Here is a 21306-nt window from a genome sequence, read left to right as displayed (position 1 = left end):
CAGAGCCCAGTCTGCTCTCATTGGTTAGCTGGCTGTCTCTGTTGTGATTGGTCAACCGCTTAGAGATGTCCCGCCCCTTAGCCTATCACAGACAATGTGTTGGAGCGCTAGCCAATAGAAGCGCAGGTGTTACATAGAGACATACTGTATTAGCATTAAAATATACTTAAAGTACCACAAGTAAAAGTAGTCATTGTGCAGATTGGTCCATTTCAAAATAATATATATGATATGTTTTATAATGATTGATCATTAAAGTGTTCTCAAAGCTGGTAAAGGTGCAGCTAGTTTGAATGACTTTGTATACTGCAGGGTAGCTTTTGAATTTACTCCAGGTGGAACTAAAGTCTGATTTAACACTTCAATCAATCAATCAATCAATCCACATCTGTAAAGTAACTAAAGGTATTCAATAAAAGCAGTGGATTAAAAGTACAGAACTTACCTCTGAATTGTAGTGGAGTAGAACTTACTTGAGTACAGTGTATACTTGAGTAAATGTACTTAGTTACTTTACACACTGATAGGACTGAGTATGCTGACAGCTGAATTGGGGTCTTGTGCTGACCTCTAGTGGAGGATTTGTCTTTTTTTACAGCAGATGAAAAAACTCAACTGTTGAGTATCCATGTGTTATTAATGCACTGCTGTTTTGAGGTCTTTCGGATATCATTACTTAGTGGAGAGGACACTGAGGTTGTAGGCTCACCATCCACCACCACGGGGGTCTTCTCACAATCTGTGAGGACACCCTGGTTTTCCCCAGCTCCTGGGAGAACGACCTCCGTTCTTCTCTGTCCCCTCACTGTGGACGGGACCCAGGACTGTGTCCTCTCCACTTTCAGATGAAGGGTCAGAGGAACTCAAAGAAATGCTGGGCTCCAGAGAGCATTCAGTGTCAGACCACCCTCGAACCTTGTGTCTGCTCGCTGGCAGAAGAAGGCTACAAGATTATTTCTGAAGTCTCCTCTGCACTGAAATGCCTCTTCATTTGAGTTCCTTCTCTTTGCTCCAGGTTCTCACTCACACACACACACACACACACACACACACACACACACACACACACACACACACACACACACACACACACACACACACACACACACACACACACACACACACACACACACACACACACACACACACACACACACACACACCCACCCACCCCTGGTAGTCACACGGCTCCATAATATAACTGGCAAAAATGTAAGAATTCCATGCATCGGCCTCCAGTGGGAAATGGTTTAATCTGTTGGAATAGAGTAGAAATATCAAATATCACTACTTTTCTTCTAAAAGAAATGCTGACATTACAAAATGCATGGTTTTATACTGCAATGGCAGCGAGATCAAAACATGTGGTCTGAATGGAAGTCAATGAGGCATTTTTGAGATAAATGAAATAATTCAAATAATGAAACAGGCATTTAAAGGGTTAAATTCCTGACGATGATTGAATGTTTGGTAGTTTTGAGTACGTTAGAAGTCGTATATGTGATTCATGAAAAAAAAGTAGAAAGAAATATTGATGTATGATGATTTAATAGCAGTTATTATGGGCGTGTACATTTTTGCCACGAAGGGGTCGAAAGGTTGAAAATTCGAGGAGGGCACAAGGGTTAAATTTGCTTTTCTATTTGTTGTATTTTGTATTTTCACGAATCTGCTGGTTAATCATACATTTATTTAAAATGCTTTGAAGAACCTTTACCTTAGGAATTATATCGATACATTGATAATAATTACAAATGACTGGGGGAACAAAAAGAGTAGAAGTGGATTTAAAACACTTTTTGAGTGTATGGTTTAGCGAAGAGAAATGAAAAACTTGTAATTCGGTATCTCACGCACTAAAATAAACAAGAACATCCACTTCCTGTCTTACCCTGTATAATAGATTGATGTAAATATAAATAATAAAGCTTCATATTAAACAGCTGTATGTGTTCAGGATGCACAGACAATCCACATCATTGTAAAAACACTCGGCAGTCCAGAGAGATTTAAAACATTTTATTGTCAGAAAGTGTATAAAAGCAATCAAAGCTGTTAAATAATATATTGTTTCATTACAAAAGAATGTTTCTGAAGAAAAGTATAATTAGGCACTTCGGTGGAGCATCGTGAAACCTCAGTGTCACAGGTTTGAGTACCATATCAGTTATTTATAAAAATACATTTAACATAAAATATTTTTATTAATAATTAAATTAAATTAGTTTAGCTTATAGGAAATGGGCAACTGCTCGTCTTAGTCTGCGTCGCTCAGTTAATCTAAACCAAACGAATAACACTCAAAAAGTGATCAAGATCAAGGCGGCGGTAGACCATAGCTTATTTCTGTGTTCTGGTGAAATTACAGTATTTTAAAAATGAGTCTGAGGGCTAGGAAAAGAGCACTAAGGTAAAGTGGTACAAATATAGCGTACACTTAAACTGATATTGACTGGCTTTAATACGTATTGCTACATTACTTTGCATCCATGCTGATACTCTTGTCTCTTTCTTTAACATGGCAGCGTGCTGATCTCTCATTTACTTACTACGGATAATTAGTTAACTTAAACCACCCGAATTCAGAAGTACTATCCCTTTAAAGAAGACATTATGCAAATGTTCAGCTTCTTATTTGTATCTCCACTGTGACGTGTCTCCATGCTTTAATGTTCAAAAAGCTCTTCATTTTTCTCTTACTGCCTGTGCTGCAGCAGTCTGAAACCAGAGCCCAGTCTGCTCTGATTGGTTAGCTGGCCGGCTCTGTTGTGATTGGTCAACGGCTTAAAGATGTCCTGCCCCTTAGCCTATCATGTACAATGTGTTGGAGCGCAAGCCAATAGAAGTGTGAGTGTTACGTAGTGATGTCACTATGTTGCAGAAGTAATCAAAGGAGTCCGATAGAGGCTTGTCTTTGGGTTTTGAACCGTTTACATGCACAAACCTATATAAAGCACCTTAGGAAATGGAAAACCCCCAAAAGCATAACAACTTAACAAGGCCTCTTTACTGTAAATGTATTCCTGTTGGATGTTACTAAAAACCAAAGATCAGCTCAGTAACAAAACACTGCATCTATCTTTATTTCTTGCATTCGGTACCATCGGGCATATAGTGGTTATGAGGATTAACACTGTTTTTGGCATTATTATTCTTATTGTATAACATTTATTTAGAGACATTGTGAATCAAAACACATTAAAAAAAGGTTTATGGAGTGGCATTGAACGCACCATGGAAACCATAAGCCATGTTAACGGGCACGTTGGCTCTGGCCAGTTCTTCAAATGTCTTTGCATCCAAAACCAGGAGGAACGTTCCTTTATCCTGCAGAGAAAAGTGTGTTATTAGTTTCAAACCAAGAGGCTCAAGGGCAACACGGACTGTTCAGTAACATGCTGCTCTGTATCGAAGAAAAAAACATGAAATGTGCAATATTAGAAACCATTTCAACAGCTGATTGACAGACTATTACAAACTGCTGCTGATTAGAGCAAAGTGTACATTTCCCTCTGCAGTTCATGTCTGTTGCTCCGTCTTTCATGGAGAAGCTCTTTGTGACAACTGCTCTTGAATGTTGCTTTAAAAATAAACGTGTTTGCTACTTGATGGTCGGAGGTTAATAATACGAGCGAGCACTACTTGAGCTCAGGACTTTGCCCAACATGCTTTCAGGAAACAGCACAACACCTTCAGACGGCTCATGCTTTTTAAATAATAGGATTTAAAGTTGTATTTTAATTGAAAGCTTGTTATAAGTAGAACTAACTAACTTGCTGTATATCTTTGCATACCTAAAACCTACAGACATTTCTGCTTTAGCGTTAAACTATTCAAATGCATCCCGTGTCAATTGGTCTATGAATATTTCATCCGACTCATGTATATTGTATGATGGACTCTAAACAACTTTTGCTCTAAATAAAAAAAGATATACAGTATTAAATGACACATGTAATAAAACTGGTGTAACTCGAGAACTGCCACCCTTTTGACAAAATATTTAGCTGTTCGTCATCTGCTTTGTTTTTACGTCTTTTTTTTTACTGTATTCTGTGTGATATCAATATGATGGGAATTTATAGCGATTCAATATGTATGTGGGTTTCCTGGCTATGTTCTCAGACAGAAGGGTGTCGGTACAGGTGATCTGGCCTTCCAGCTGGAAATATGATTGATTCTGTTCATCTCTTTATTAAATAACACAACTTTGGTTTAAGCGTGTATATTTGTTATTTTTTTACCAGAAGGTGATTAAGGGTGGAGTTTCCACCACAATCCATTTTCTGTGAAATGTCTACGTGAAGCACTTTGAACTGCACTTATTGTATGAAAGGTGCTATACACAAATATAGATTATTATTATTATCTGGGCTACAATTCCTGTACCGAGTCCTACCTGTGAGGGGGTGAGGACCACAGACAGGATGACACCCTCGTCCTCCTCCACAGCGTCAGGTGACGGCACAAACACCGGCTCGGACGGGAAGAAACCCTTCTGGTACCAGACCTGAGGTCAGACAGGAAACGAGCATAAGTAAAGGATCCTGATCCCCATGAATGTTCTTTTTCCGCCTCGCTGCTCATTATCCCGGCTAGTACAAGGGTATGCTCTACTGTAGAGAAACCAACAACTTGACTCGCAATACTGACATTGGATTATTGTTGAAGTCCACATTTTGCCTTTGTCTTGTCTTTGTCAAAAACTGACACCCCTAGAAAAAGTGTGTTCTACCTGCAGATCAAATCCATAACAAATATGTTATGATCAACTAAAGTTAGGTACAATTTCAGATGAATAAAAGAGTGAATGTTAGCCTCTGTAAGTCAAGGAATACTAAGAATATTATTTAGTTATGATTTGCATTTGGAATAAAATGTATAACTTTCATTAAGGCATTGAATAAACCGTTTTTCCATGAAGAAGTTATTACAATAACTCATTTAAAAAACACACACACACACACACACACACACACACACACACACACACACACACACACACACACACACACACACACACACACACACACACACACACACACACACACACACACACACACACACACACACACACACACACACCTTGAACGTCTTGTCCTTGAGGTCCATCTTGAGCAGAGAGTCTCCCACCAGGTGTCTGAATCCGCAGCCGTAGAAATATCGGTATTGTCGCGTGTTATATTTCCCGTAGTTGATCTGAGGGAACTCCAGGCCACCGTACTCGTAGAGGTCGTCTCCATGGAGATCCTCGTGTTGGCAAAACACCTGTTGACAAAGAGCGGATCAACTCTATTGTCCCACTGTTTGTAGGATCAACTATCTGCATATCCCCCTTTTACACTTCCTCTTGCCCTCCTGAAATGTAAACCCTTAACATACGTCTCTGTTAAACACATACAAGACAACAAATTAGAGTTTAAGATTATATGTTTAAAATTATTATATGATCGTTTGACACGACAATGTTCATATGGATTTGTTATTACCAGTGGTGAAATAAAACAAAGCACATTTACTCAAGTATTGTACTTATAGCCTACTATTTGCAACAAGTATGCTGTGTGTCAGACTTGTAAGTATTTCTACATTAGAGTATTGTTTCTTCTACTCCAGTAAATGAGCCGAGTACTTTAAAAGCGGTCAGGAAAACAAACCGTTCTTAACAACCCACCTTATCTTTGTTGATCTGGACACAGGTTGCTGTACTGGAGGGCCGTGTGTTCAGGTTCTGGTCTCTCGGGGTCTCACCCGTCAGCTGCAGCGGCAGAACGAAACGCCTCGGGAAGGCCCTGCATATTGAGTTGTAGACCTGACAATGACACCACACAGGAATGCAGTGTTTATGCATTTTGGGGAATTTAGGGACGGTAAAAAAACACAACGGCGACTCTCAGGGTGGGCTTTACCTTTGTTTACTGCACACAATGGAATGGAATTTGATTTAGCCTGTCAACGTTAACGCTTGCGATCATCTGGAACTTTACCGCGTTCAAAAATAAAAACGTTTGACCCAAAGCCGCTCCGTAATTGGCACAAGAGACATACATTGCACTGACTGGAGACCACTGGATGTCAGGAAGAACAATCACTAGCTCGCGGTTAAGACAAGTGTTCTGCACTCGATCGCTTCGGGTGTGGCGAAGTCACAGGGGGCATTTTGGAGAAGCACAAACACGTTTCTTGAAGTTGCAGATTGAGTGCGAGATGGCTCATCACTGAGAGGACAGATAGTGTGTCGCGCACCTTATGAAGAGGGTCATCACAGCAGCATTTTATAAGTGTCGGAACATTGGCGAACTTCATGCCAATAAATCAGAAATCATGTAATAAAGTAAAACTCTGATTTATCTTACCAGTTTGTCATGCATTTCTTAATTACAACACCACGTGTTTATTTGTTTTAATACTTGTATTTTAAAAGTGTGATTAATCATGATGAATCACAGATCATTTGTTTGTTCTTTTTTATCGATTGAAAACATTAGTAGTGTAAATGGAGCATCTGTTTTCAAGTTTCTGGAAGTGGCACAAGAATGACACGGACTCTCAGTGTGATAGCAGCAGAGAGAATACTGCAATATGAACATGTTATTGATAAACTGACCTCATCCAACGCTTCTCCTGACTTGCGTAAGTTCTGGATGAGATAATTGTCGATGGCTCCACCGTCGTCTGCGCAGCACAGGTCGACCATCAGGAACCCGTCCTCCTCGAAGGCGTTGATCTGATGGAAGGTGGCGACGGCTTTGGTGTGGTACTTCACCGGGCTAACCTGCGAAACAGAAGTCACTGTTAGACGATCCAGGTTTTAAAAAGGTCCCCTATTATAATGTTTTTCATCAATATATTACAGCTCTCAGATATATACAAACATGTCTCTGAAGTGTTTTGGCTCCAAATACCAAACAGATCATGGCAGCATTACCCATAATCCCCTCTGTTTCAGCCCTGTTTCCAAAGTGCTGATTCTCTGTCTGTTACTTTAGATGAAAATAAGGAGCCCCTCCCCACGCCCCTCTGAGAGACATTTGGTTAGAAAGAACACAATGGTGCTCTAGGAGGAGATTCAGGTGATAAGGTGGGGGGGGGGGGTTACCTTGGTTGCTGATTGGCTAATGGTTACACAAGCCAAAATATCGTTATGACATCATAAAGTGGACAAAATCTGATCAGCTCATTTTCAGACAGGTTTTTAGAGAAATGGATCAGGACAAAAAGTGAGAGAATCTTTGTTCCTGAAACTTTCAGAGTCTCTTTCCACAGAGGGGACACATGTTGATGTAGAAGAGACATGAAGAAGAGGGGACACATGTTGATGTAGAAGAGACATGAGGAAGAGGGGACACATGTTGATGTAGAAGAGACATGAAGAAGAGGGGACACATGTTGATGTAGAAGAGACATGAAGAAGAGGGGACACATGTTGATGTAGAAGAGACATGAGGAAGAGGGGACACATGTTGATGTAGAAGAGACATGAAGAAGAGGGGACACATGTTGATGTAGAAGAGACATGAAGAAGAGGGGACACATGTTGATGTAGAAGAGACATGAAGAAGAGGGGACACATGTTGATGTAGAAGAGACATGAGGAAGAGGGGACACGTGTTGATGTAGAAGAGACATGAAGAAGAGGGGACACGTGTTGATGTAGAAGAGACATGAAGAAGAGGGGACACGTGTTGATGTAGAAGAGACATGAAGAAGAGGGGACACATGTTGATGTAGAAGAGACATGGAGAAGAGGGGACACATGTTGATGTAGAAGAGACATGAAGAAGAGTGGACACATGTTGATGTAGAAGAGACATGAAGAAGAGTGGACACATGTTGATGTAGAAGAGACGTGAAGAAGAGGGGACACATGTTGATGTAGAAGAGACATGAAGAAGAGGGGGGACATGTTGATGTAGAAGAGACATGAAGAAGAGGGGACACATGTTGATGTAGAAGAGACATGGAGAAGAGGGGACACATGTTGATGAAGAAGAGACATGAAGAAGAGGGGACACATGTTGATGTAGAAGAGACATGAAGAAGAGGGGACACATGTTGATGTAGAAGAGACATGAAGAAGAGGGGACACATGTTGATGTAGAAGAGACATGAAGAAGAGGGGACGCATGTTGATGTAGAAGAGACATGAAGAAGAGGGGACACATGTTGATGTAGAAGAGACATGGAGAAGAGGGGACACATGTTGATGTAGAAGAGACATGAAGAAGAGGGGACACATGTTGATGTAGAAGAGACATGAAGAAGAGGATTTATTATAATAGGTGACCTTTAAAGAAGTGAGGGGATTTCCCTGCATCTATAATCACAACTCACCTCGCCTGTACGCTTGTCCACGAGATGGAAGACAGTTTCCTGTTTGGGATCCCAGTAGATGCCATCGCTCAAAGCCTTCCCCCTCAGTTTAGCTGTGACTATCTTCATCAGGTCCATCTTTATTGGCTGCTCGATGAACACCACGTAGTTCTCCGACATGGCTGAAGGCAGGAGAAGGGTGTCATTGGCAGCTTAAATTGAAATAAAAACACCCCAGATGAATACTATATCCAGGAGTGCCGTCTCACCAAAGCTGTGGTAGTAGGAGGGATGGGACTTGTTGGCAGGCACAATGGAGCAGAGGACTTTGGCTCCTTGGAGAGTGTCTTTGTAGTCAGACTTCTCAGGAGGAACTCTGATGATGTTGTACAACGCTCCTGATAAATAGGATAAACGGGATAATCAGGGGTGGAAAGCGACAAAGTACATTTACTCAAGTACACTACTTAAGTACACTTTTGAGGTACTTTACCTGAGTATTTCCATTCTACTTCGTCCCCTAATTTATTTGTTGTTTTGTCTGTCTGACTGTTTTGTTTTGTTTGTTTGTTTGATTCCTGTTTTTTCTGTAAAGCGACCTTGGGTCCCCTGAAAGGCGCTATATAAATGTATGGCAAGGCAAGTTTATTTATATAGCGCCTTTCAGCACCAGGCAATTCAAGGTGCTTTACAAAAATGAAAGACATTCAGACAAAGGCATTTAAAAATAGTAAAAGATAAGAAAAGAAACATTAAAAGAAAAACAAAAAATGAAAGACATTAAGAAAATGGCATTTAAAATCAGTCATTAAAAAGAAAAGCTAATAAAATAAACATTAAAAGATAAAAGTTACAGTTATTATTACTTTATTTCAATTTGTAAGCAAATAGTTTACATCTTGTTTCCATGTATTTACGTGGCAAGTTATAGTTATCAATATGAGAAATGTCTCCGTGTATTGATATAAATCGGCGCTGCTTTTAACAACAACAGCAGCGCGCACTTGCGACGGCAAGCCGACCAGCCCAGCGAGGAGGACCTGGCTTCTAATTCTCCTACTCCTGATGTCGGGTAACGTGAAACCGAATCCAGGCCCAGAACTGTCTCAGCTGCAAACACCAGAGGAGTTTAGAACGAAAGACGGATTACGTCTTTTTCACCTTAATGTTCGCAGCATGATTAATAAAATGGACTCCATCAGAATATGGGCCGATTCGACTGACTCTGATATCATTGTCCTTTCTGAGACGTGGCTCAAAAAGTCGATTACAAATGATATGATAAATATAAAAGATTACAATGTCTTTAGAACAGACCGTGTGGGAAAAGGGGGCGGGGTTGCGATTTATGTTAAAAACCATTTAGACTGCACCTGCATCGAATCCCTAACAAAACCAAAATGCTTTGAACTCTCTGTAATTAAACTATTGCTCCCAAGTGGTTCAGACATTATAGTGATCGGATGCTACCGCCCGCCCGCTGCCTCAAGCGAAGCCACGAATATACTCTCCAATCTTCTCCATAACTGGACTAAATCCGAGATGGTTTTACTCGGAGACCTAAACTGGGACTGGCAAACGGATTTACAAAACTCTTTCAAGGACACTTGTGACTCTCTCTGTTTGGTGCAACTAGTTAACTCGCCAACTCGGTTAAACCAAAAAGATTTAGAGAAGTCCACTTTGATTGATGTTATTCTTACAAACGCACCTCAGCGTTTCTCCGCAGTAGGCACGTTTTGTAATGATATAAGCGACCACTGCGCAATTGCTTGTGTGAGAACCTGTAAGATCCCTAAAGGAAAGCCACGTTTCATTCACAAGAGGCGATTCAAACATTTCGATGAGCAGGCGTTTCTACATGATGTTTTTAATAGTGATTTACACATTGTTTCACTTATGACCGATGTTGAGTTAGCATGGAATTATTTTAAATCCACCTTCTTGGCTATATGTGACAAGCATGCTCCTTTTAGGACATCTAGGATAAGCGGTAAAGACAACCCCTGGTTTAATGATTCTATATCCTCTCTCATTCGACAGAGAGACACTGCCTGGGCTAAAGCAAAGAAATCGAATATTCCATTAGATTGGAATCTGTATAGGACATTAAGAAACAAATGCACTAAGCTGATTAAAAACTCTAAATGTGCCTACTATCTTAATGCAATACATGACAATTTGAATAACCCTGCAAAGTTTTGGAAACTTGTTAAATCCTCCTCAGGTTCTATCACTCCAAACAGCCTTCCTGATCTCTTAAGGGTAAATCAGAGTGAAATCAAGGGCAAAATGGATATTGCAGACAGCTTTAATAATCATTTTATTTCTGCTGGCTCAATCTTTGATTCTAGCAACTCAGGGATGATCGCTGCAGAAAGAGAGCCAGGTCCTCCGCCACTTGACCCTGATCAACTGTTCACCTTTGCCCCCATCTTGACCTCTCAGGTTCACAAAGCTTTAATGAGCCTAGATGTAAAGAAATCTTCAGGCCCAGACAAGATAGAGCCGTTCTTCTTCAAAGTTGCTGCAGGTCTGATTGCAGAACCCATAACCTCTATTCTGAATCTCAGTCTTTATGCTGGTGAATTACCTAGCTCATGGAAGTCGGCCATGGTTCTCCCCTTGTTAAAGGGCGGAGACCCCTCTGACCTAAATAATTATCGCCCTATTTCCAGACTGTCTGTAATGGCCAAAGTCTTTGAATCTCTTGTAAACGAACAACTGAAAAAGTTTCTAACTGACCATAATATTCTTAGCGAGTCTCAGTCCGGCTTCAGATCAGGCCATAGTACTACTTCAGCGGCTATGCTAGTCTCAAATGACATCATTGAAGCACTAGACAAGAAAAAACACTTTGCAGCATTGTTTGTTGATCTGTCTAAAGCTTTTGATTCTGTGGATCATGCATTGCTACTGCAGAGGCTTGGCTGCATAGGTCTTGGCAAAATGGCTTTGAGCTGGTTTAAAAACTATCTATCTGAAAGAACTCAGTGTGTCTCAGTAGAAGATTATACCTCAGCTGCTCTTACTATAAACAAAGGTGTTCCACAAGGCTCTATTTTGGCCCCTGTCTTATTCTCCATCTTTATAAATGAACTAGGAAATGGGATAAACCCAGCACGGTTTCATTTATACGCCGATGATACAGTTGTTTATACAGTGGCTTCCTCTTTAACTCAGGCTATAGAGCTTCTACAGGATGCTTTTAATACACTGCAACACTCCTTGCTAAGGCTAAGACTGGTCCTTAATGCAAAAAAGACCAAGTACATGACCTTCTCTCGCTCTCGAGCTAATACAGCTGTCCCTCCGATTCTTACACTGGAAGGGACATGCCTTGACAAAGTAGCATCCTACAAATATCTGGGCATATGGATTGATGAAAAGATGGCCTTTGATGTTCATATTGGGAACCTACTGAGAAAACTTAGACCTAAACTGGGCTTTTTCTTTCGTTTAAGGAAATGTTTCCCGTCTGAAGCCAGGAAGAGAATTGTGCAGAGTTCCTTTCTGTCTGTATTAGACTATGGCGATGTGATCTATATGCATGCTTCTTCCTCCCTGCTTAAAAAGCTGGACTCTGCGTACCATACTGCTATACGTTTTGTAACGGGTGCAGGCTCTCGCACCCACCACTGCACTTTGTATCAGTCCTTAGGATGGTCCTCTCTGTACCAAAGAAGACAATCACACATGTTGATTTTTATCCTTAAGTCATTGCTAGGTAAGCTGCCCTTATATATCTCCAGACTTCTGTCATTTTATACTTGCTTTTTTAATACTAGACGAGCAGCAAATGGGATGCTTTTAAATGTTCCTTTGATGCAGTCAGAGCTTGGTAAAGCTGCATTCTCCCACTATGCTCCCTTTTTATGGAATACGCTGCAAGTAAAACTTTGTCTAGAGGCACTTCCTACTGTAAATGCTTTTAAAGGTATGCTACGATTAGCCCTTCATGAAACATGTAACTGTTTTACCTGATGCTATTGCTGATGTGATTATGCTTCTTGCCACTGCACAAATGGCCTTCTGTATTTATATTTGAATTGTATGTTTTTTTTGTTTAATGCCTTTGTTTTATGTTGAAACTTGTTGTGTGCCGTGTTGGTCAGGACTCCCTGGAAGAAGAGATCTTGTATCTCAATGCGACATTCCTGGATAAATAAAGGATAAATAAATAAATAAAATAAAAAACCATTTGTAAGCATCTGTGCAGTATAATAAAGCATTATTATTCAACAGAATGCTCATTTTGACAAAAACATGCATTTTCACTGAATCCTTACTATTCAAAACACTTTTGCATAACACAAAACACCATTTTATCTAAATATAACTTTGCTGTTCTTAAACGCAACCCCAGTTACTTCAATTCAACCAGAATTCTCTAGTTTTGTTCAAATTGGAGTTTAGGAAGAGTGATATATACATACATTTTGTGGGTCTTTTATTTCTTTAAGTTGAGTCAACTGGACCTACCTTTGCTTCCATAGGAGTTACCCATGTTGTAGGCGGTACCGTCCGGGTCATAGTGGGGGTGAGCAGTGGCTCCATTCACAGCAATGAACTTGCTCCAGTCTACCTACAAAACATAACGGAGCAAAATGGCAAGATGAGGATTAGGGCTGATATAACTGGACTATAAAGACAGATTATGTATATTTATATATGTATACATGTAAAATAATGACACTTATCGTTTTCTATATATGGCTCCATGGTATTACCTTGTCCAATGTTTCTAAGTTTTCCGGGTTCACTCTATGCATGAAGTTTGTCTCCGTGCTGACATAGTAGTCACCTTTGTATTTCACAAAGCTCACACTTGCATTGTCCGTGGAGTCTGTAACAGAGAGAAACACACAGTATTGGCCTTTTCAAGGAACAAGAGTCTTCCTTCCTCAGCAGGAATCTTTTCAGCAGCAGTTCAGCAGGAATGTGAAATGTTCAGTGTGGGTTAAACCCTCTAAGGTTCCCGACTGCAACAGATGTTATGTAATCCTTGTGTAAACAGAGCACTAGAGCTCCTCCCATGGCCCCATACTTTCAGCAAAACTTCTTCCACTAGATTTACATTGGCCGTTTCTCAATCTCGAGGATACTGGCTTCCAAGCCAATATTTCAAGGATGCTACGTCATCGAGTGCCGCCGAAGTACTGTTCCAATCTCCAGCATACTTGGAATTCCACCGAGGCCGCGTCCTTGGTTCGGGGGAAATTTCTAGGCTGCACATGGGTAGACTTCGCATCCTTAAAATCCCCACAATGCTTTGCGCACGGACCAATTTCAAAAACCCTTGCGGAGAATGGCTGAACCGACGCAGCACACATTTAAATGTAAGTATGTAGTGGCGTAGAACATGTGTTGGTACATTTGTTAAATTTGTTACGACCATAAATGTGTTCCGTGAAAGTAAAGCAAGTTCATAATTAGATAGACATTGTGAGGTATTTAGTTTATGTTGAAACCGTGTGGCACACTTGTTGGTCTGTTCCATTCTTCTTTGTTTTCCGAAGCCGTGGCTTGGAAGTATACTTGTTTCGTTTCTGAAGGAAGTGACTTGGAAGTACGCGACTACCAAGCCAGCATCCTCGCGATTGAGGAACGGCCATTGTCTCTTGAGCTTCTTCGGAGACCACCAAGCTGCAGAAAGTGAAGCCCCACTCTCAGACAATCACCCAACAAAACCAACTACAGTCAATCTTCATGAGCCCTCGTCTTTTGTCACAAGTTTTCCATTTTCTCCGTCTCTTCTTATTCAGTGTACTCACCCATCATCTCAAAGCGGGACAGGAAGCGCTGGAAGATGTTTTTACAGGGGTCCGGCAAAGCGAGGGTACCAAATTCTGACATCATGATGCGGTCCCTTTCACTATTCTTCCTGTAGGCCTTGCTGTTCAGGAAGCGACTCATGTAGGTCACCTGGCCTTCTGCGATGGTGAACTTATGCAGCAACGCCATCCCATCAAACCAGTGATTGTAGCTGTGAAGAAATGAACGCTTTAGTCAAACACGTTTAAATGCGTTATTTGTTTGTGTTGTTGTGCAGGTGACTCACTGTGTGTTTCCAAATTCAAACTTCCCCGGGCCGTTTCGGAGGAGGTTTCCTTTGACCCATGAAGGAATGGATCCTTGTACCTCAGTGGAGATGGGCTCTGGGGTTTCTTCTACAGAGCACACCAAAGGCTCAATGGTCTCCAGCCCCTTCATCGCGGTGGTCATGCATTTCTCGGCCTTGCCATTGTCAACAGGCTTGGCATCATCTGTTGGAAACACATAAACACTCAGTCATACCCTTATGGCTCTTACCTTGACTACTACAAGAACAATCGACATCGAAACTGATCTACAAACTCGATCCGTTAGAGCTAAAGTGACTGCTAGAGTTCAGTTTGTCAGTGGGAGGAATAACTGGGTCAGAGAGATTTTGTTTTCTTTGGCTTCACTGGAGTGTTAGCAAACATCCTAAACAATTAGGAATGTTCCATATGTCAGATCCAGTGTCAGATCTCTAATGTTTGTTGAGCTTTCAGTCACGCAGTACAGGTCTAAGGATGCTCCTCCTGTATTGTTTATTTTATCATTCTTATATTCCTAATCCTATACATGTACAATATCGTAACAAATGAAACAAAGAAAACACATGAAAAAAAAATGAGCAAGACAAGGCAAGTGTATGCATAGCACGTCAACACTGGGTCATTCAAAAAGTGCTTTACAAAAAAACAAAAAAGCAAGAGCAGTAATATATAGTGCAGCGGAATCACACTTTAAAATGACATTTAAAAACCATCAAGGAGACTAAAATAAAAATAATCTTTCACAAATGGAATAAATGTTTCACAAATCTGAAACTGGGTTATAAAGAATCTTTAGACCCTCTGGGATAATCCAGTCCAGATTTGATGAGTGTAGGTATAGTGGTTTCAGATCAGGCAGGGTTTCCCACACAGACTATACTTGGGCGGGCCGCCCAGGTATATTAACGGCCGCCCAAGTATATTTCGCGACCCATTTAGGTTTTTTTTTTTTTTATTCGTACGTGACCACAACGCCATCTGCGATTGATTAACTTGTGGACAATGATCCCTCGCTCCCTTGCACTGATCTCGCCTCTTTCTGGCCTGTTAAGTGGCCTGCCTCACACAGGGTGACTGGCTGTCCACATGATGTGGCCTGCCGACATGGCCACTGTCATACAGATCATAAATCAAAGCCCTTGATTGGTCTCTGTGTGTCATTCAAGCTCGGGATAAGCTCAGCTCAGGTGAGGTAAAGGACTCTGAGTGTTTAGATAGTTAACTTAGTCTAAGTTCTCAGTGGGTCTCAAACGGTGTGGTCACCATTTATGTAAACACATATTTCCATTTGAGAAGGTAGTGATTGGTCTAATGGATAGTGAGGTGGGCTGAAGATCGGAAGGCTGTGAGTTCAAATCCCGCCAGGAACACCACCACTAGTGTGCCCTTGAGTAAGGCACTTAGCCCTTAGTTACTCCAGGGAGAATGTCCCTGTAATCGGTCATTATAAGTCGCTTTGGATAAAAGCGTCAGCTAAATTAAATGTAATGTGATTAGTAAAATATGCATGAATAAATAAATAAAAAGTTAACTGGGTGAAAAAAGGAAAGATACACTTTTAAAACTTGTTAAACTAGAAAACTAGTCTTTGCTGCTGCCTCAAAGAGGAGCAGGGGGGAGAGGAGGGAAACAGGAGAGGCTGAGTCAGGAGCACAGACACACTCACAACTATAAATGAACCAAAAATAAATTAATAAACAAGTTTCAGTGTTTTCTTCATATTGGAAATGGTATGTTATTGGTTATGGCCATGATTTTATGATTATTGAAATGTATACAGTTATGTTTAATATAGGTGTTTCCATAGATCTAGTCTCTTTATTTTCCCCTCAAAATGCACCAGATTGATGCATTTAACTCCAAAATAAAAAATAAAATCTTACCGGGGGGGCATGCCCCTGGACCCCCATAGAGGATTTGAGGTCGACCCCCACTAAAAATCACATGGATAGGTTCCTAAATACATTTATAAATACATTTATTTTTTTAAATAGTAATCCATTTCCATATGTTCATGTGTGGGTAGTAGATTTAAACTATAGGGCTATCATTATGGGCCCTGCCTGTACCTGTTCGCTCTGCCATCGCGTGATGGGTCTGCTAACAAGCGACCAACAGAAAGGTTAATGTTGTTGCACGTCACCTGCAGTCAGTGATGGACATCAGAAAAAGGTTAAAACAACCAGCCCTTATCGCCAGCAGTAACACTGCATCTACTGCAGGTAATAACAGTTCAGATCATGGGGAGATTACGTTACCCGCGGCCACTGTCATGGACACTAACGTCCTCCCGCCCGACTCGCCGGCTTTGCCCGCCTCGCCCTCTTCGTTGCCCCAAACACTGCCACCCCTCGGCGGCCCGCAAGTGCCAGAGGACCTCGGCAAAACAGAGCCTGCCCAGGTATATTAAAAAAAGTACCCAACTCGCCTGTACAGTGGGGTAAGGTGCTCATTTTGCAGCTCATGGTTTCACAACAGAGATTGGCTGGAATATTCCTCAAAAAAATATGCTATCTTCTGCTGTGCATGTAGACATTTCGGTCTTGAAAGGGGAGTGATTTGTAAAATATCCATAAAGAAATAGTAAATCTGCTTACAGTTCTGTTTCATATGGGTGTTGAGATGTATCCATAGATCTCTTCATTTTGCTCTCAAAGTGCACCAGATTGATGCTTTTAACTTCAATATTTAGCATGCCCCCGGACCCCCCTAGAGGAGGTGAGGACCCCCTAGAGCAGGGGTGGGGAACCTTTTTCGTCTCAAGGGCCATTTCAATTTTTCCAACATCCTCCGAGGGCCGTACAAATGATTGACCTCTGCTTAAAAATACTAAAATCACAGCCCATTCATTTCGCCTTTTTTTCATTCTGTGCAAAGAAAAAGCAACCTCTGAATCCAGATATCTCACCATGACTCATGCATGCACGTGCACGTGTGGCATGACCACCCAAACAGAAAGATATGGACACAAGATGTGTGCAAATGTATTTAGTTTCCTATCCATGTGAAAATGTTTTTTGTGTGTGGGGGGGGACCTAACCTCCTCGAGGGGGGTCCGGGCCCGGGGCATGCTCCCCCAAGAAGATTTTATTTTTAAATGTTGAAGTTGAAAGCATCAATCTGGTGCACTTTGAGAGCAACATTAGTAGATCTATGGAAACATCTCTCAACACCCATATGAAACAGAACTGGAAGCAGATTTTCTTTATGGATATTTTACAAATCACTCCCCTTTCAAACTGTATTCTTGTTTATGAACAACAATTTTTTTTACTGTCATATAGTATTTTATACCTGTTTACTTTATTCTCTTATTTTTGTATAACTATAATGATCATATAAAGATGTGCCTTTACCTCACTGGTTGTAGAAAAAGCTTCTTATATTCGTTAGCATAGCTAGCTAACCAGATGCTAATAACAACAAAGTTATTGACTGTCTAATCAGAATGACAGATGAACAGATCGCCACTGGGCTTTCAACTAAGACACAGCCACGCAGAAACTGCGGCATGTGTATGGCTCCTTATGGGTACTGCAATGTGTGGAAGTGGCGGAGCCGCCGGAGTGACGTTCTGGTGCTCTCCGTCAGAACTGCAGTGAACTGCACCCCTGTCAGACGAGACATGTACCACGTGATGACACGTTAGGCTCGTGTTGTGTTCAAGGACCCTGCCCGTGGCCAGGAAAAACAGGTACTCGCTTGTTTAATTTTTTTGCGGTCTAGATTTCTTTAATTTTTTTCTTTTTTGCGTATGTTTATAAATTACCTCGAGGGCCGTACCAAATGGTCTCGCGGGCCGTATACGGCCCGGGGGCCGGAGGTTCCCCACCCCTGCCCTAGAGGGTGTTAGGTCCACTCCCCACTTATAAAAATAGCACTTTACACCCTCTCTAATCTCAGTTGCACCCTTAGTCATTTTGTTCTGGAACCGGGCCTGGTCCGCACACACACAAGATCGCAATTATGGCAGAAGCAAAACATATATAATTTTCACTCCGAGTGGGAGGATGATTATTATAATATATTATTATGTGGCTTTATCGAAGAAGCGTAATTTAGGAGCGGCATTTCAAAACAATGCACAAACGCTACGATACGGAATTCCCTCCTAATTCTGCCCTACGCTCCAAAAGGGGAGGGGCCTGAGAGGACCGCTAAATGCACAGCAGTCCATTTTCACCAGGCCCAACAACAAGAGCAAGGCTGCTACCAGAGCATCTTATCGTGTCAGTCACGTTCTTGCGAAACACATGAAGTCTTTCAAAGACGGCGAAGTTGTGAATGAAGCATTCCTGGAGGCTGCCGACTCGCTTTTTGGGGACAGTAAAAATAACAGAAGCATTTCAACAGGTTTTTGATATGATAAAAACTCAAGTTAGATACCGTTATTAATCAGCTCTAAGTTTTAGTTTGTTTGAACTTATTCATTATAATTATTGTACAAAATGGTATAAGAATGCAAACTTAAATTGATTATAGTCTATTATCAATTCAGGTTAAGAAACTAGTGTTGCTTGCATCCAATTTTAAAGGCATTTATTTGTATACTCTACTAAAATGCAACAAAAAAAGGGTTTGATTCTATTCATTTTCCTGTGTAGCTTCAGATCTGAGTTGTCTTATTAGTAAGCCTCATTTATACTTTTGTAGCAACACTATTTTTATATAATGGCAAATAAAGGGTTCAGAGTCTTTTCTTTTTTTCCTGTGTCATATGTGGCAGCACTGTTCAATGTTTCTTGAAAACATTACCCACTGTGACGTGTGAATAAACTCCAACTCTGTATCAACAACACTGTTGTGTCACTTCAGTTACATACTTGTATGTGTGTAGATTAGAAAGAGGTAAGATAAAGGATCTGCAGTATTTTATTAATCGTACAAAGGTCAGTTTTATACAAGTAGAAGTGTGTATGTACCTGGCAGTAAGCTGTCAGTAATGGCTACGCCTCTCTATTTGGACTGGTAGATCTCGACAGACTGGCAACTTTAAAAGTAGCTCTCGGTTCAAAAAAGGTTGGGCACCCCTGGTCTAGTGGTTTCAGATCAGGACCTGGTCTAATTTGGTCTACATGTGGGAAAAGCACTGAAATCTCCCTTTTTGTATTTTCCACAAATAGAATGAAGGTTTCACAAATCTGAAACTGTGTTATAAAGAATCTTTAGACTCTCTAGGATAATCCAGTCCAAATAAATCTGCTATGCAGCGATTTAAGAGGTTCAAACACGGAGGATTGTTCACTCAGCGCTGTAAATTAAATGTCCCTTAACTTTCCCCTTAACTGCCGAATCGGATGCTCTGAATCGGAAGCCAACTTCAGCGTCGTACAAACTTCAGCAGAAATACAATAAAGTCAACCCACTGCACTCAACTCAAGAATGGCGGTGTAAAAATAAAAGCCAACCTGTCATTGACCCCCATGAAGAGAATAGTTATTGTGTAATAATAACCTCCTATAGAGGAAGCACCGCAGGCAGTCTGATGTTTACCCGGTTAACATTTCCTGTATTCATTGCGTATTTACAAAATTGCATTGCCTTACGAGCAGTGTGGATCCAAATGAAACTCCTCTCGTATCATGTTTCATTTCTACAGACAGAGTATTTTGAAGAACAGTTTGTACAGCCTGATCGCCCATCATCCTGCTTTAGATCAAACCGTGATAACGAGGCAGTAACAGCACATGATGTGTTATTATGCATACGCAGCAGAACATAGAAATAAGGTTAGGGGGATAAAGGTATTGTATTTTTTTATTTAGCCTTTATTTATACAGGTGTAAAATCTCATTGAGACACAAGGTCTCATTTTCAAGAGAGACCTGTTCAGTGGTAACACTACCACACAAAGTTACAGACAGAGAGGACACTAAACTGAGGCAACACTCAAATACAACATCGTAAAAAAGTAGTCATTGAAATCCATAGACAGTAGTCAGATATAGCAGGTACAAACACCCACAGATGATTTCTCCAGCTTTTTTTTAAAAATAAGTTTAAAATCCGTGATGGGTATCAAACTGGTCAGCTTAAGTTCCTGCTGAAGTGTGTTCAGGTCGAGGAGGAAGAGTATAATAGTGTATAATGTGGGGCGCCGCGTAACATGCATCAGCGCTGAATCCATCCAAATGTGAATACACAGTTTTCTCTGTATAGTAAACGGGTATTAAACGGAGCAGGCTTACCTGAACTGCCGATATTAACAGGAGGCATATCCTCGTGTATTGTGGATGGATACAACTGCTGCCTTGTGACCGCGTCCTGCTGCACCAACCACATGAATATAAGTGCATGCAGCAACACTATTACGTAACACCAGCTGAGGGGATGCTGCTTTGAGCATGCGCAACACAATTTCACGTGGAATTCGATTTTCGAGGGGCGTGCGGGGATGGTTTATTAGATGTATTGGGAAAGAGCATAACAGACGATATATTTTAAGCATGCAAGAGAGGTGTGCATGTGTTGAGTGTCATGATGTTCGTTTTGTCTGTTTAGTTATGGGTTTATTTTTGAAATGCTGTTTTCCCCGTGTCTGGTCTTCCTGTGTTTGCCCTCCTGTGTCTGATTGTCTGATTGTGTTCACCTGTTGCCCTTGTGTTTCTGCCTCCCCTGCCGAGCTGTGTCTTGTCCTGTGATGATTACCCTGCTGCGTATTTAGTCTTGTCATTGTAGGAGCAAACACAGTAGTGGTGGCTTAAAGCCCAGCTCTGCTCCGCGCCGTCCGTTAGATGAGCCTGGTCAGATTAATAAGAAAAGGAGTTCAAAACACCGGCATAAAAGTTATAACAATAATCTGATTTTAATGGTAAAAAAACACAATACGAAAATACAGAGTGCCCTGTAACAGAGCACTCCGGGCTCCCCGCTCTACCGCCGTGCGATACAGATATCGGGACCAGCCAGT

The 21306-nt window shown here is 41.2% G+C and overlaps 1 protein-coding gene across 1 annotated transcript; it reads right to left on the bottom strand.

Annotated features, from left to right (window-relative positions):
- Positions 1–2004: 2004 nt before the first annotated feature.
- On the bottom strand, positions 2005–20669 carry LOC117458955 (carotenoid-cleaving dioxygenase, mitochondrial-like). The gene is made up of 12 exons (XM_034099722.2): positions 20585–20669; positions 14375–14579; positions 14088–14299; positions 13044–13159; positions 12796–12898; positions 8583–8711; positions 8335–8495; positions 6608–6775; positions 5675–5812; positions 5086–5268; positions 4400–4510; positions 2005–3327 (listed from the first exon to the last, which is right to left on the bottom strand). Exons 1-12 carry the CDS (start codon positions 20610–20612, stop codon positions 3211–3213), a joined length of 1671 nt encoding a protein of 556 aa, XP_033955613.1. The 5' UTR covers positions 20613–20669; the 3' UTR covers positions 2005–3210.
- Between the last annotated feature and the right edge of the window lie 637 nt (positions 20670–21306).

The sequence above is a fragment of the Pseudochaenichthys georgianus genome, chromosome 14 (genome assembly GCF_902827115.2).
Source record: "Pseudochaenichthys georgianus chromosome 14, fPseGeo1.2, whole genome shotgun sequence".
Taxonomy (NCBI): Eukaryota; Metazoa; Chordata; class Actinopteri; order Perciformes; family Channichthyidae; genus Pseudochaenichthys; species Pseudochaenichthys georgianus.
The sequence above is the reverse complement of the archived record's forward strand: the minus strand, read 5'-3'. Positions and strand labels throughout refer to the sequence as shown.